Below are 17,124 nucleotides of genomic sequence, written 5' to 3'. Positions count from 1 at the left end.
ATCAATCAACAAGCATTCATTAAGTACATGCCATGAGCCAGACACCAGGGATAAAAACACAAAAGAAATATGTCCCTGCTTTCAATAAGCTTGCATTCTAATAAGGGAGTTATGAATATAGATAATCATATAAATAATGAATCAAAGGTAATTTTGGGAAAGAGTGTAGTTAGTGCCTGAGGTGGGAATATTATCCTCTAGGCTATTCTGCTTCTTTCATGGTTCCTGAACTAACCTCTACTGAGGGTTGTTAAGGCTAAAATTCTAGCTAGTCTGTCTAAAATATCTAATGAGTGGTCACCAATAAATTATAAGCTTTAGCAAGAGTTAGACTTTTAAGCATTTATTAAGGAGAATAAGAATTTGGTAAAGAGAGAGAGAAAGGCCTAGATTCCTGTCTATTAAAGGGAGAGCGCATTTCTAGCTCCTTTCTCCACCAGCGTCCTCAGGAAAAAAAGAGCGAGACAGAGCACCCGCCTCCCCCTTCCTCCTCCCACCAGCACACATCACTTCCTGACGCCAAAGAAAAGATGCATGGTCTTGCCCTCAGAGACATTCACTTCATGGCGCAGCTTTTCTACAGTATATCTCCAGCAGGTGGCGTCATTCCAATCATTACAGGGTGAAGGTCAAAACCCTTTCCTTAAAGGACAGAGATTCCCTATAGCTGATAGACAGCAGCAAGAATCTTCACGATGTCTTGCTCCTGGATTCAAGTAGTGAGGCTGTGGCTGCCAGTTAGACCCCCTTCTTCCTAACCCCACTGCCATCTCTCACATCATCTTCAGTGTCCTGTGCCTCTCTGGTGTCCACCCCGGGCTATTCCTTTTTACATTCTCTGCCTCCTCTGCCACATTGGATGGATTTCAGAGTCAACTACTTTCTGTCTTCATGAGTACGGATCTGCTAACATGCATTCCTCCTATCTCAGCTCCTCTGTCTCATTTGATTTTCCACTCTCTGTTGCTGTTGGCAAAATGTTCCCAGCTCTCGCCATGTGATCATTGCTCAGTGAGTTAAAGCAAACCTATTAAGCAAGAATCCCTATTCCTTCCTGGGACTACTTTTATTTAATATCAGATTTGGAGTTATCTGGTCAGAAGAGGAAACTAAGACCCAGCAGGTTATATTATTTGCCCAAAGTCACAGAGCTGGTTTTAAAGAGTAGAGGGGACTAGAACATAGGTCTCCTAACATCAGGATCTCTTTGAAATCTTGTGATGCTGTAGAGGTGGCTGGAGGCATCGAGGTGGCTCAGTGGATAGAGTGCTGGGCCTGGAGGCAGGAACACCTGAGTTCAAATTGGCCTCAGATACCTACTATCTATGTGACCCTGAGCAAGTCACTTAACTTCTGTTTGCCTTAATCTACTGGAGAAGGAAATGACAAACTACTCAAGTATCTTTGCTCCCCAAAAACCTGTTGAGAGTATTGGTGTGCTATGGGCCAAGGGGTGACAAAAAGTAGGAAATGACTGAACAATGACAATAGAGGTCATGTGTCATTGGTGACTGAACCTGAACTTCGGCTCCCATAGGGTAATGGGTCATATATATATATATATATATATATATTTTTTTTTTTTAGTGAGGCAATTGGGGTTAAGTGACTTGTCCAGGGTCACACAGCTAGTAAGTGTTAAGTGTCTGAGGCCGGATTTGAACTCAGGTACTCCTGAATCCAGGGCCGGTGCTCTATCCACTGCGCCACCTAGCTGCCCCAGGGTCATATATTTTATCAACCTGGAAGGGCACTTGAAATGTATGCAAAGTATCCTGCTAAGCACTGGAGATGCAAATAGAAAAAACATAGACAATCCTTGTTCTCAGGGAGCTTCTATTGCAGTGGGGGACACAACACATATAGGAAGTTTCATCTAGAGGTCAGTTAGAAAGGTCCCATGGTCTCTAGGGTGCAGCAGTAAGGCAAATGGCAGCGTCCCATCTTAAGCATCATTTCCACCAATAAAACCATAACTGTTTCTCCTCATATAAAAGACTTTGCAAAGCATAAGGCGCCCTATCAATGTAAGCTATTGATGATGATAATACTGGCCTTCAACCACAGAGACAGAGAACAAAATTCATCTGGGTACTTCAGTTTGGTTGTGTGGTCTGCCTGAATGCATTGGGAATTCATTTATTTACTCTGTGACAGTAAAATGCTTATGTAATGTGCCTCTGGGAGCTGGCTGAATCCCTTTCATTAACACTAATAGCAAGATTGTCCACCTCACCAAATGCGCTATGCTTTTGATGAGCTTGCCCAAGATCTTTGGGGAATAAGAATTCTGTTCCATTGATTTAGTCATGCTGTTGAGAGACTTTGGGTGTTTTTGTTTTTAATGGCACTTATTACACTGCAATATGGAAAGGACTGCGCATTATAGTTAGTTGTGATTCTGGTCAGAGATATTGTGGTATAGCAGAGCAGAGAATTCAAATAGGGGCATGCGGTCCACGGCATTCCTGAGTGCTGCCCAAACCAGAATAAAATGTAGATCCTATTTGATTTAAATGTGTTGATGTATTAATAAAAAAAGAAATATATAAACATGTGGTTTTCTAAGTCAACATATGGGGCATCCTCATGTATGGTTCCATGTCCTGTTTTTATTTGAGTTTGACACCATTGTGGTAGAGTATCTTTGAACCAGGAAACATGGGTTCAAATCCTGGCTTTGAAACTAGCAAAAGAAAACAAAACAAAAAACAACTTTACATCACCTTTCTTTTTGTAAATGGTTCATCACAGGGTTCCTTTACATTGCAAGCTTTCCTCATGCTATCTATATCTATATCTGCATACATATCTGTTTATATGTCTGTCTGTCTATCTATCTATCTATCTATCTATCTATCTATCTATCTATCTATCTATCTATCTGTCTGTCTGTCTGTCTGTCTGTCTGTCTGTCTGTCTGTCTGTCTGTCTATCTATCTATCTGTCTGTCTATCTATCTATCTATCTGTCTGTCTGTCTGTCTGTCTGTCTGTCTGTCTGTCTGTCTGTCTGTCTGTCTGTCTATCTATCTGTCTGTCTGTCTGTCTGTCTGTCTGTCTGTCTGTCTGTCTGTCTGTCTGTCTATCTATCTATCTATCTATCTATCTATCTATCTATCTATCTATCTCCATACCCACCTATATCTACTTACCCATATGCCCATATCTACCCACTTATCTATCCATCTTTCCCTAGCTACCTTACTATCCATCTATTCATATCTATCCATATCTAACTATCTATCCATCCATCTATACATATCTTACCAAAATTCAAAGTATAACTATTTTAGGAACACATATTATGCAAAGAAAGGTATAACTGCAACCTGTCATCCTTTCTAGTCAGGTTCTTCTACAAAAGGGGTAATAGGGACCCTAGGTTTATGTATAAGGGTGGGGGAGATGCTTACATTGCCTTGAATGAATAGGGAGCATCTGGCATCTGATGGGGTGATGGAAAGGGGCTGGAATTGGTGGAAATCAAACCAAATAAAAGTCTGAATATCAAATGAAATTTGAAAAAGAACTAAAAGATACTACACAGTAAGTCTTCCTCATTCTCTAACACGTGTGGTTTTCTATGACATAACTGAAGCATGGCTTTTTAACCATAAAGCTTTCCTTCTATAAAAGCTCCCCCCCAACCCCACATTGTGCTTTCTACTGTTCAAATCATCATACACTTAACCAACATGGAGAAGTATATTGTAGAATATGCTATGAGACAAAATAGTTAATTTCTTATTCAGGATGTTGGTAGCAGATGGATGCTATGACAGTGCCCTGGATCAAAGGTAGCATTTGGGGAGGTCAAATTGGTCTATGGGGAAACTGACCAGCTGTCTCTCTACTTTAGGACAATTTTGAACCACTATGGTGAAGTTGGGGAGTAATCTGTCAGAGAAACCAGAGAAGGAACAGGGCAGCGGAGGTGGCGGAGGGGAAGATGGCTTTGATAACATCCCTTTGATAACCCCACTGGATGTCAACCAGCTACAGCAGCCATTCCCAGACAAGGTAATGTGAGCAGTGGCCACAAGGGCCACAATGTGTGTGTGTGTGTGTGTGTGTGTGTGTGTGTGTGTGTGTGTACCCTTGGGAAACAGAATAAAAGGGAACACATGAGTTGAGCCTTGAAGAGGATTAGGGACTGCAAGAGATAAAAGCGAATGTCAATGCTTGCCCTTGTTTCTCTTTGGCGATAATGATATCTTGCTTTCCCAATAGCTATAAACTAAAATGGTACAACTGTAGGTGTCTGAAGAAGTATCTCCATTCACGTATTTGTGTTCCCTTTAAAATTGGAGAAATATCCTTAAAAAATTCATTGATGTCCTTTTTACATTAGTCATTTTCTGATGTAGCCCACTCATCATCCCCCATTTCAATCTCTCTCTCTCTCTCTCTCTCTCTCTATATATATATATATATATATACACACACACATATATAAAATATGTATATATGTATGTATGCATATACACATGTATATATGTATATGTAAAAGAAGAAATCAGCATTTAAGCAAAACACATTGACTAAATCTGATAATCATATGACATACCCATTACATTACCCACCCAAAGGTCCCCACCCCTCAAAAAGGGAAGGGAGATTGGGGCAGCTAGGTGGCTCAGTGGATAGAACACCAGCCCTGGATTCAGGAGGACTTGAGTTCAAATCCGGCCTCAGACACTTGACACTTACTAGCTGTGTGACCCTGGGCAAGTCACTTAACCCTCATTGCCCACAAAAAAAGGGAAGGGAAAGTCATTTCTCCATCTTTTTGGGTTGTTGTGAAGGTATCTACTATCCTCTCATGGAGAAAAGTATTCAGAGAACAAAAGTTCAGGGGAGCTAATGTAAAAGTTCACAATGGTACTAAAATCCAGGCCTCTCAACTCCCAGGCCATTATAGTAGAGTAGGCTTTTTTCCCATTTTTAGATGGCTGGCCAATTCCATTGGGGAGCTCTTTGGGGAGGGGGGACGTATACCTGGTGAGGCATTTGAGGGACCTCCGTTGATAAACCATTTTTTCTCCCACAGGTGATAGTCAAGACCCGAACGGAATATCAGCTTCAGTCAAAGAAGAAGAGAAAGTTACATGTTCCTGGAATCAAGAGACTGAATGTCAATCTCTATGATGAAGTATCAGAAAAGGTCAAGGTAAAAACAACCCCAGCCACAGGAGCTAATTTTCCCTGATAATTCAGGAAGGAGAAATGTGAAAGTCTTCAACAAGTCTCTCTTGAGGAGAAGCAGCCGGTTAGAACATTTCAATCTTGGCTGAGCCTGGAGTTGTCCCACTGAGGAAGGAAGTAAGGTTTAGGCACCAAGGAGAGAATACCCCGTATACATTAGTGTCTTGGACACATAAACAAAAACCAGCCACCAAGGGCCCTCCAGAGGAGTACTGTTTTGGGTGCCAAGTGTTGTAGTGTGGTAGCTGGGCTCTTGTTTTGGGGCCCAACTAGAACTACTGTCAGAAGTTGGGTGCATGGGGGATGTCTAAGGACTGGGCAAGAAGCTAGTTCTTCTGGGAAAAGGAGTTTTAGTCAAAAGCTCTCAGTGAAGATAGTGTCTTAAGATCATTTACCAGCTATGAAGGGGCCCAGGTGGAGCAGACTTGGCATGGATCCATCCCATTGGAAAGATACTTTAAAGAGAGGGAGGAACCTGAGTGACTCTTGTTAACAGAGAGGTTAGAAAGAATGAAAAGTCTTCCTTTCTTTTAGCCTAGTCCCATGAGGGAGACCATTAATTTGGTGGCATTAACACTTGAGACTTTTGGAAATGGATTGAGAAGAACTGAATGAGACAATATGGCAGTGTTGCCCATTATCTTTCACTTTCAACCATGTGGTAGCTGAGGAAGAAGGGAAGTATGTTACATGGAAGACCCTTAAAAAAAACCACTGAAGGGCAGCTGGGTGGCACAGTGGATAGAGCACCAGCCCTGGAGTCAGGAGCACCTGAGTTCAAATACAGCCTCAGACACTTGACACTTACTAGATGTATGACCCTGGGCAAGTCATTTAACCCTCACTTCTCTGCAAAAAAAAGAAAAAAAGAAAAGAAACCCCTAAAGACCAGCTTGGCAGAGTGGAGAGAGTGATGGAACAATTCACTTGGAGTCAGGAAAACCTGTGTTTAAATTCACTTCAGGCACTTACTAGCTGTGTGACCCAAGGCTTATCATAAAAATTCCCTTCTGCCTCGGTTTCCTCATCTGAAAAATGAGAATAGCAATAGCCCCTAACTCTCAGGATGGTTGTGATTATAAAAAATGAAAATGTGTGTATGTGTACATACATATTATATTATTAATATAAATATATATGTGTGTGTGTGTGTGTGTGTGTACATGTAAAGGCCTTTGCAAGTTTCAAAGGGCTATAAAATGTTAGTTATGATTAAGACCAAAACTCATCATTGAAAGCTCTGATTATTGGGAATGACCTGTGAGACTCAAACCCCTATTTAATCCTCTTCAGTGGTTCCTGGTTCACTCCAAGATGAGACACCAAACCCTCTGTTGGGTATTTAAAGCCCTTTTTAGCTTTCCAGTCCTTTGAGTAACTTTCCTTCCCTCTTCACACTTTACAATCCAATGACAATATTCTCCTTTCTATTTCTCCTATACAATGCTTCATTTCCAAATTGTGCCTTTCTCTGGGACTTTACCCCGGCTATCGATTATGACTCAAACGTTCTCTTTCTCACTTCTGCCTTAGCTACCCTGGCTTCCTTCATGACAGAGGTCAACTTTGTTTCCAAATTCTAGTGCTTTCCCTGTGAGATTGCCTTCCATCTACTCCGCACATATCTTGCATGTACAAGGTTAATTATATCTTTTCCCATTAGAATATAAACCTTTTGAGGGCAGGAATTGTTTTTGGGTTTCATTGTATCCTTAGCATTTAACACAATACCTGGCACATAGCAGGCACTTTAAATACTCATTGACTAATAGGTCCATGGGGGCTGGGAGGGGCCTTCCTACCCCTACATTGTCTTTTGGTTGATAGGGTAGCACTGCTTAGAGGCTTTGGGGGACCACATTGGAATACATGGGACTGAAACCACACATCCTTTAGTTAGGGAAAGATGCTTAGTCTATAATTTACATTCATTTCTTTTTTTTTTTGTGAGGCAATTGGGGTTAAGTGACTTGCCCAGGGTCACACAGCTAGTAAGTGTTAAGTGTCTGAGGCCGGATTTGAACTCAGGTCCTCCTGACTCCAGGGCCAGTGCTCTATCCCCTGTGCCACCTAGCTGCCCCCTGCATTCATTTCAAAGTAGCTTTGTTCATACCTTGTCCCCCTCCCTTCCCAGGTGAAGCTGATAATAGATGTAAATCCTTCCCACATTCATATACTTCCTAATGAAGGCTGGCATGTGTCTTAATTATACTCCTTAAGGCTGGCAAGTGCCAGTAAATAGAGATCTTCTGTGGTGATGGAAATGGTAAGCCTGGGGTGGAGTCTGAGATGGACGGTTTGATAAGGGAGAAGACTCGAACAGATATGATGGCCACCCCATTGTCAAAGTAACCACAAGGCCACTGATCTCCAAAAAGTGGAGATAAGCAGATTTCAGGTGAATCGATTTAGAGCTGGATAGGACCTTAGAAACCATTGAGTCCAATCCTCTCACTGTATAGAGAGGAAACTGAGGCCCACTTGTCTAAGGTCACACAGGTGGGGAGCAGCAGAGTCAGGATTCAAACTCTAAACCCGGCACTCTTTGGATTATACCACACTGCCTCCAGTACGAGTTGGTTTACTCAATTAGCATTAAAAACTGTAACAATTAGAATGATGCCACCTGCTGAAGACTTACCAGGCATGGACAGTGTGAGGCTGGTAGCGGCCCCCCGCATGCCAGGACTGGGTCTTCTCGGAGTTGGGTTGCTTGGGAATGCAGCCCAAAGCGGGTGGTAAACTCCATCTAAGGCTAAATACCGGCACAAGACCGATTTCCCCTTTCTCCCTTTTCTATATTGTTATTAACATATTGTTTGTTAGCATAGGGTATTATATTCTGTCGTTTTTTGACTGTTTCATCAAGGAAACACCCCATGTTTCTTGAAGAAACAAAGGGGGGACTGTAATGATTGGAATGATGCTACCTGCTGGAGACTTACTGTAGGAAAGCTCCGCCACAAGGAGAAGGCATCTGAGGGCAAGACATGTGGCTTTTCTTTGGTGTCAGGAAGTAACATTTTCTTGTGGGAGGAAGAGGGGGCGAGGCTGGCACTCTCTCTCTTTTGTGGGACTCGGGTGGAGAGTGGAGCTAGAAATGCACTCTCCCTTTAATAGATAGATGAATCTGGGCCTTTCTATTTCTCTTCATGAAATTCTTATTCTCCTTAATAAATGCTGCTAAAGCTTATAATTTATTGGTGACCGCTCATCAGATACTTTAGACAGACTAGCTAGAATTTTAGCCCCTTACAAAACTGAAGAAATAGGCCCCCACTTAGGGAGTTCAAGTCCAAAATCAAGCTGCCTCCTGGATCCACCTGGTGGACCCTCTGGTCTCTAGCTGACCCCACCACCCTGGATGTATGGCAAATTTAGGCATTACCCCTCCCTCTAGAGCATGTCCCTGGGCTTTGGGACACTGACTTTGTGGTGTGATCTTGGTGCAAGGTCCTTACCAATCCTGGGGCTTATCTGCTATACCCTTTCCTTAGGCTTATTGACATATCAGTCCATTATAAGTTAGCCCCCAAATCTCTTAGGTGAACCCATTTATTTACTCCAACAAAAATTTATTAAGCACCTGACAGCGTTTAGCACATAGTAGGTGCTAAGTCAATGCCTATTCCCTCACTCTCTTTTCCCTATGTGTTGGGGATATAAAAATAAAACACACCCTACCTTCAGGGAACTTATATTTTACTGGGGTGGTGGTGTCAGGATTTAACATGCATACAGACAAATAAACCAAAGCTAATTTGGGGAAGGGGAGAGCACTAGCAACTGGGGGGACAAGGGGAAGACCAGAGACTTGAGAGGAGTTAGTACCTGAATTGAGTATTGCAGGGAGATAAAGAATTCTGACAGGTAAAGATAAGGGATGGTATTCAAGGTGGGAGATGCAGCTTTCATGAATGTATAAGTGATGAGAGATGGCACGTCAAATCTGGGGAACAGCTGGTCGTCCAGCTTTGTTGGAGCTTAGAGCGGCTAAGAGGGAATAAATGTGAAATAAGCTAGAAAGGGAGATCGCAGCCAGATTGTGGAGCTTTTGAAATGACAGGCCAAGGAATTTTTTTCTTCTTTTGTATGTGTGTTATCCTGCAGGCAATAGGTAGTCACTCAGGATTTCTGATCAGGGGAGTGGCACAATCAGACTTTCTTCTCTCCGGGTGGCCTATATTCTATTCCCATGGCAATCTTGTTTCTCCATTTCCCTCTCAATTGCTCTTCATCTGAATCATGCTTCCCTCTCTTATTTCTAAGTCTAATTACATGAGTACATCTTCTTAATAGGAAAAATTAAGTTGTTTGTATATATCTATTTAAATGTAGTATCCATCTACTCTCTAAAAGTGGGGGCCATATTTCCCCCTTTTGTCTTCATATCTTTAGAACCTAACAACAATTCCCTGAACACAGTAGGTGTTTAATAAATACATCAGCAGTTGAATACATGAGCAGTGATTAGCTTATATTTGTTTAGATGATGGAGGACAGATGAAAAGAATTCTTTTTTTTTTTCCCAGGAAATGTCCCATGAATAGATGAGTATATGGTCAGATTTGGCAGGTCTTTAAACCCTAAATTCATGAACCTCTGAGAGATGTCTCAAACAACACAGCTCAGCATTGGTGCAGACTAGAACTAACGAAGATCCAAAGCTAAGTAATAAATATGGCATCCTTCGCCAGCAGGGGATATCCTTTCATGTTAAGAGATTGCAGATTTTAAGGGTATGTGCAGAAAATAGAAGCAAGGACATAACAGGGAAAAATATATACACACACATACATACACACATATATGTAGCATAGTCCTATAAATATTTTGTAAATAGTAAAAGTCAGAATAAGGTAAAACTGACAATAGAAAAAGTATGAGGGCTATATCCAATGAAGAGTGAAGAAAGGGATTAGATAGGACTATTGTCTGGTCTGGATAGGACAATGATTGCTAAAAACACAGGGAAGATAAAACTGCTCAAAATAATTTTATTTTCCTTTTTTTCCCCTCTGTCAATCAACAAGTATTTATTGAAAATCTCTGACAATGTGCCAGGCACTATACTAGATGCTGTGAATATGATCACAAAGAATGAAACAATCCCTAGTTGCAAAGAAGCTTATATTCTAACAGAGGAGATAAGTACAATGTAAAAATATATTTTTATATATGTATAATACACACATATGTATACATATACATATATACACACATATAAATATACATAGATATATACATATCTATGTCTATGTCTATGTATATATCTATTTCTATATCTCTAATGTTTGTGTCAAGGAAAATGAGCCTTGCTCTAAAAAGGGAAGAACAAAAATGGCAAATGGGGTCACAGAGACTTAGTGACTTGCCCAGGGCTTGAAGTCAAGAAGACTCTTCTTCCTGAGTTCAAATCCAGCCTCAGACAAGTGTCTAGCTGTGTGACTCTGAGCAAGTCACTTAACCCTGTTTGCCTCAGTTTCCTCATCTGTAAAATGAGATGGAGGAGGAAATGGCAAACCTCTCCAGGGTCTCTGCCAAGAAAACCCTAAATGGGATCATAGATAGTCAGACATGACTAGAGCAATTTGAATAACAACCAGGTTCACGTAGCTAGTAAGTATCTGAGGTCAGATTTGAATTCAAGTCTTCCTCACTACAGGTCCAGTATGCTATTCACTATACCACATAGCCAGGGACATCTCAGATGAGATGTTATGTGCCAAGATTTTTAAAAACCAACCACTTTTTATGGAAATTTTTAATGAAATGTTTTATTTTCCTACTTTCTGGAAGAGTAATCCAAATGTAATTCAAGTCTTTGTGGATATCTCTTCATGAATGGTTATGACTGTTCTGAGCTCTGTAATAGAGTGGATATCAAGGGAAGGAAACAAGCATTTATTAAGGACCTATTAGATGCCAGGCCTTGTATTATCAGGCACAAGTATTATCTCAACAGATCATTACAGTGACGCTGGAAGGAAGGTGCCATTATTATCCCCTTTTTACAGATGTGAAAACTGAGGTTTAGAGGAATTAAACAATTTACCTAGGGTCACACAGAATGTAAATGTCTGAGGCTGGATTTGAACTTGAGTCTTCCTTACTCCAAGCCCAGGACTCTATTCAATATGTCATGTAGCCAGGTCATTAAGGTAGATGGGACTTGTTTGCCTCCAATGCTGGATGACCCCATATATAGTACTTATAGTTCTATTGTCTGCTTTTTCTAATTCTTCTGTCTCTTTCCTCTTCTACTGCCTGTACTGCCCTGTTCCTATCCATGTATCCTGCTGCTCTATTTTATAGCATTTGAGTTGGAATAAAAATATTAGTAGGCTAGAAACTGGTCCTGGGACTTCAGTGATACCATAAGCAGCTCACAGGTGAAGGAACTCCCTCAACCAATGCAAGTTGGTACATTCACTGTAACTTAGTCTTAGAGAGTTGCCTAGTTCAGTGATTTGTCCTGGGTCATACAGCCAGTATGTCAGAGGCAGAATTTGAATCCAGATCTTCCTTGTATTGAGGCTAGTTTTCTATGCACCAAACCAAGCTAACTCAAGAGATATTTATATAATCCTTTACAGAAGCAACATCAGTGGCTACGTATTCTCACCTATACCTCAAAAAAAAAAACCTTTTATAACACACCCAGCGAGTGTATGTTATTGATCTATTAATTGCTTGAAGTGCCCTAATGAAGACTAATCGATTACCTTATAAGCCTTAATGGAACTCATTAGATTTTTCGATAGTTCTAATTGTTGGAGTCTTTTCTTATATCAAGTTCAAATTTGCCTTGCCAATTTCCACACATTGCTCCTGGCCCAGTCCTCTAGGGCCAAATGAAAAATAAGCCTAATCTTTCTCTTACTCAATATCTCTTCAAATATTTTATAGGCAGTTAGGTAACTCAGTGGGCAGCTACAGGGAGAAGTGAATAGAGTGCCAGGCCTGAAGTCAAGGAGACATCTCCTGCCTTAGACACTTAGACACTTACTTGTTGTGTGACCTTGGGCAAGTCATTTAATCCTGTTCTCCTCAGTTCATCATCTGTAAAATGAGCTGGTGAAGGAGCGGACAAACTACTCTAGTATCTGCCAAGAAAACCCCAAATGGGAACACAAAAAGTCGGACACAACTGAAAAACAACTGATAACAACAGATGGCTCAGTGGAGCCTAGAATCAGGAAGAGCATCACTCAAATCTGAGCTGGGACACTTACTAACCATGTGACCCTGGGCAAATTATTTACCCTTTGCCTCAGTTTTTTCTTTCTTTCTTTCTTCCTTCCTTTCTTTCTTTCTTTCTTTCTTTCTTTCTTTCTTTCTTTCTTTCTTTCTTTCTTTCTTTCTTTCTTTCGGTAAGGCAATTGGGGCTAAGTGACTTGCTTAGGGTCACACAGCGAGTCTGAGGCTGGATTTGAACTCAGGTCCTCCTGAATCAAGGGCCGGTGCTTTATCCACTGCGCCACCTAGCGGCCCCTAGTTTTCTAATTAGTAAAATGGAGATAATAATCACAGAGTGGTTGTGAGGATCAAAGGAGATAATAATCCTAAAGCACTTAGAAAGCTCTGTGTAAGTGTCAGTTATTAGGAGTAGTATATTTTAGGACATTGATCCCACTGCTCTTCTTCCCTCAGTCTTCTCTTATCTGGGCTAGACATCCCAACTTCCTTAAACTGATCCTCCTGGGCCAGAACCTCCTCCAGATGCTTTCTTGTTTCTTTCTGAATAAAGAACCAGGAACTAAGTCTGTGACAACTCCAGGCTTCCCAGGGTCTCTTCCTGCTCCAGCTGTGCAGTGCCATGGGTGGTGGATGTCTTCCTGCCAAACAAAGGACTGATCACTGCTATTTGCAAGTTCCTGACAACGGCTATTTCTAAATTATTATTATTCTCTATCTCATTTCTGTGTCAGTCAACACCATTATTTATTTCTTTTTAAGACTTTTTTTTTCTCAGCACATTCAGGGCTGTTGCCAAGATCAATGAGATGACAGGTGAAGTGCTTTGCAAGCCTCGAGGTGCTAGATAAATGCTAGCTATGATGATGGATTTAATTATTTTTATGTAAGAGAGACCTGTGACCTTTTCTGGGGAGTCACACAGTAGTAGTAATGGTAAAGAGAGTAATGGTCTCTGGGACAGGAAAACCTGGATTCAAAATCTACTTACTAGTGACATGACCCTAGGCAAGACTTTTGGCCTTTAGTTTTCCCATCTGTGAAATGGGCACAACAATAGCATCACCCTCAGAAGCCAGATGGGAGGCTCAAATTGGAGGATGTATATAAACATCAGAGAGAATGTTACTGCTTTCTCTTACAGTGCCGTATAAATGTCAGTTATTAATAGCAGGTGAAGAATCGGAGTTGAGAGGCTTCTAAGAATAAGTAAATTGGGCTCTGCGGATCCCTTGGGAGCCGCAAAGGTCATATTTTCCTAAGGATGTATTTGGAGTAAACCAAGGGCCTGATGCAGAAATGTAAACCCAGAAATCAAATCTCATCAAGATCTTTGAGAAAGGGACTAACTACTCTTCCCTTCCCTAATTTTTCTTCTTCTTTGTCTTTCTTAGAATCTTCCTGAGACTGCACTGAATAACACCAGTTTGGGCTTGACATTATGGTATAATGCTGGGGAGGTTTGTCTGTTTACGAGCTGGGGTGTGGAGTTCTTGGTTCAAAGGCTCAGCCCTTCATTCCCCAATCTGCTGATAACCTTGAGGGGTAGACATGAGCTCCTTGCAGGGAAGTAGGTGGATATTCTAGAGTGAAGGATCTGTTTTCTTCTGCCGGTTTAGTGCTATTTGCCTTTTTCACAGCTCTCAGAAAGAAACCATATGGTTCTGTTGAATTCTTCCAGCTTAATTTTCCCTATGAGTCCTACCCTTGGATTCACAGAATCCAATCAGAACTGGGAAGATCCTTCAAGATCATCCAGTCAAACCTCCTCATTTTATAGATGAGCAAACTGAGGTCCAGAAATGATTCAAGATGAAACTTGAATGTGACTAGCTCCTACAAGTCTGGTGTTCTTAAAAAAATCTATTACCAGGCTTAGTGACCCTGGGCAAGTAACTAAACATCTCAAGGCAACTCTCTAACACTGTAAGCTTCCTTATCTGGCAGGTCCGTCTATCAGTGAAACCACAGGCTCACTCCCTATCCCATATATTGACGCTTTTTGTTTTTATTTTTGACATCACTGTAGTTCCTGATGTTACCCACCGCACCACTACCAAGATGGAATTCTCTCTCCCTTGTAGTGAAGAAAAATAATGTCAGCAAAAGCAACCAACCAAGTGAGCTCATCTGGCAGTATATCTCCAGGATTCCTTTATCCTCTGGGGTCTGGATTGCTCACTGCCCCTTAATCTAAGTTCAGCTGACTGTTAGTTAGTGTTTTCATGATGGTATTCATCATGTATATTCCCCCCAGTGAGAGCCCTTTCCACTACATGATGGTGCTTGGCTTTCTTGGATCGTTTTTGACACCTCTGATGCCCTCTGTGTACCCAGTGGTTCCCTCTGGTTTGCTGCTTTAAACCCTTCAAGGACTCCCCATTGCCTAGAATTAATCAATTAGATTCTTGAGTGGAGACTGTCTTTTGCCTCTTTTTGCATCTCCAGTGCTTAGCATGGTACCTGGCACAGGGCTGGCAATTTACAAATGCTAATTGACTGACTGTTTTTTCAACAAAAAACCTTATCCTGACATTTAAGGCCCTTCCTGAAATCTGCCTCTAACCCACCTTTTCAGCCTTGTTCAAATGGTCCTAGGGATCTCTGGATATCATTCATGTAGGTATTCTTTCCATTGATTTCAACTGTAACCTATTCATGCCTGTCCATATCCTCACAGATCACAACAGGATCTCTACCCAATATACTGGGGGTTTTCCTCCCCCATGCCATTGGAGTACATGTTGCTCTCTCTTGCTTATTCCTTCCTGGTGCTATGGGACAGTCCATTTTTTCTCATTCATATTTTTCTTTGCCATGCTTTACACAAATTCTCCTATATAATTCCTTGTTCATAAGGTGTTACGGTCTAGTCATGTCCGCCACCTTTGTTGCCTTTGGGTAATCTAGTCTTTAGAGACTTCAAATTCAATATTTTGGATATTATAGTTTTCTTAGAGTCACACAATAATACTGGAAGAACACTAGATAAATAAAGCATGCATTAAAAACTTCCTAGGTGGTAGTACGGGGATGAAAATTGGGAATACAAATACAAGCCAATAAGACAGAACCTACCCTCAAGGAGCTTACATTTTAATACAAGGGAGGGTATAAAGACAGCACATATAAAGAGGGAAGAGCCTGAGCATTTATGTAGTGCCTACTATGTGCCAGGAACTGTGTCAATTTATTTTCACCATCATTTTATTAGGACACCATTAACTCTTAGAATTGAGCCTAGGGTCATTGGCCGAACTGCAAAGCTATGCAGATGAACCTTTCCATCACATTTTTAATGACCCCAAATGAAATAGACTTAGCCCTTTGGAAAAGATTGAGAGCAACAGGGTTGGAACCTTGCAGTCACTGAATATGCTTTGCCCTCCGGGTGAGAATTACTCTGTACTGAATCCAGCACTATGTCATGCCATGTCATGTCACATTTTATATATTATGCTATGTTATATTATATTATGTTGCATTTTATATATTCTATTATGTTATGCTATGTTATCATATCATACCACATCATGTTGTATCATATGATATCCTATTCTATTATCCTCAAATGAACCCTGTCTGTTAATATCCCCATTAGGCAATTGAGGAAACTGAGGTTAAATGACTAGCCCAGGGTCACAGAGTTAAGTGTCTGAATCTGGATTTGAACTCGGATTTTCCTGACTCCAGAACCAGCACTCTATCCACTTACCCACTCACTCTTTCCACTACACAATTGGAAATGGCTAGTGAATCCACAAGGAGGGATGACACTCAAGCACTGTATCCCTTCTTTGGGCTTACTCAGGATTGTTGTACTCACCAGTTTCTCCCCAGATTATTGCATTGGTGGAAAAAGTAGCTGATTAGTTTGTACGTAAGAACATATTGGGGGAAGGGATGGCAGCAGGAGGGCATTCACATGAGGATACAGTCTTGGGCAGGATGAAGTGCCCCAACAGACCAGGTTTCCTGGGTTTGAATCCCATCTCTGACACTTTGGTGGGGAGGCAAAAAGAGGGGGCCAAAAAGTAAATTCCTAAATGAGCTTTAAACAGGCTTGGGAACAACACATTTGTCAGGTGTCTCCTTAGCTCCATGTGCTTCCTGAATCTCACCTGTGCCTATGACAAAACCCAGGATCCTCAGCCAAGATTCAAACCCAGTCTGCCTGTGTTCCAGATGCCCATGCACAGCCTCCCTATTTCCTTGATATCAAAATAAGTGGTTGGATAATTTCTCTGCTCATGATGGGTGTCTTTCCCTTGAATGACTAACCATCCTGCCAAGTTAGATTACTCAGTGTCTCCTTCTCTCCCACATAAAAGATCTAGACTTTTCTCACCTTCTCTGTCTTGTCTTATTTATCCCCTTGGTCCAAGATTTATCTTTCCCTCCCACAGCCCATATACCTCATCTCTGTTAATATCCTGTATACTCTTCAAGGCCCAGATCAAAAGCTACCTCCTCTACAAAGCTTTCACTGATTTTCCTCCCTCCATGAGTAAGATTAAACACAGGATCATTCATTCAAAGCTGTAAGGGACCTTTAGGTTCAACATCCTCATTTGACAGATTAGGAAACAGGAACAGAGAGGTTAAGTGACATATTCAGAGTCACACAGCTTGTAAGTATCTGTCAAACCCGCATCTTCCTCATTCCAAGTCCACTATGCAAGAGCACCTGGCAGTTTTGTATTCTTACGGACTCACTATA

At 41.3% G+C, this 17,124-nt stretch overlaps 1 protein-coding gene across 1 annotated transcript in view; it reads left to right on the top strand.

Annotated features, from left to right (window-relative positions):
• CALY (calcyon neuron specific vesicular protein) overlaps positions 1 to 17,124 on the top strand; it is a 120,393-nt gene that overhangs the window by 79,955 nt on the left and 23,314 nt on the right. Inside the window, exons 2-3 of the mRNA XM_043989903.1 lie at positions 3,862 to 4,022; positions 5,053 to 5,172. Of these exons, the coding sequence (XP_043845838.1) occupies positions 3,879 to 4,022; positions 5,053 to 5,172 (264 nt within the window). The 5' untranslated portion in view covers positions 3,862 to 3,878. The remainder of the gene's footprint in view (positions 1 to 3,861; positions 4,023 to 5,052; positions 5,173 to 17,124) is intronic.

Source organism: Dromiciops gliroides, chromosome 2, assembly GCF_019393635.1.
Source record: "Dromiciops gliroides isolate mDroGli1 chromosome 2, mDroGli1.pri, whole genome shotgun sequence".
Lineage (NCBI taxonomy): Eukaryota > Metazoa > Chordata > Mammalia > Microbiotheria > Microbiotheriidae > Dromiciops > Dromiciops gliroides.
The sequence above is the reverse complement of the archived record's forward strand: the minus strand, read 5'-3'. Positions and strand labels throughout refer to the sequence as shown.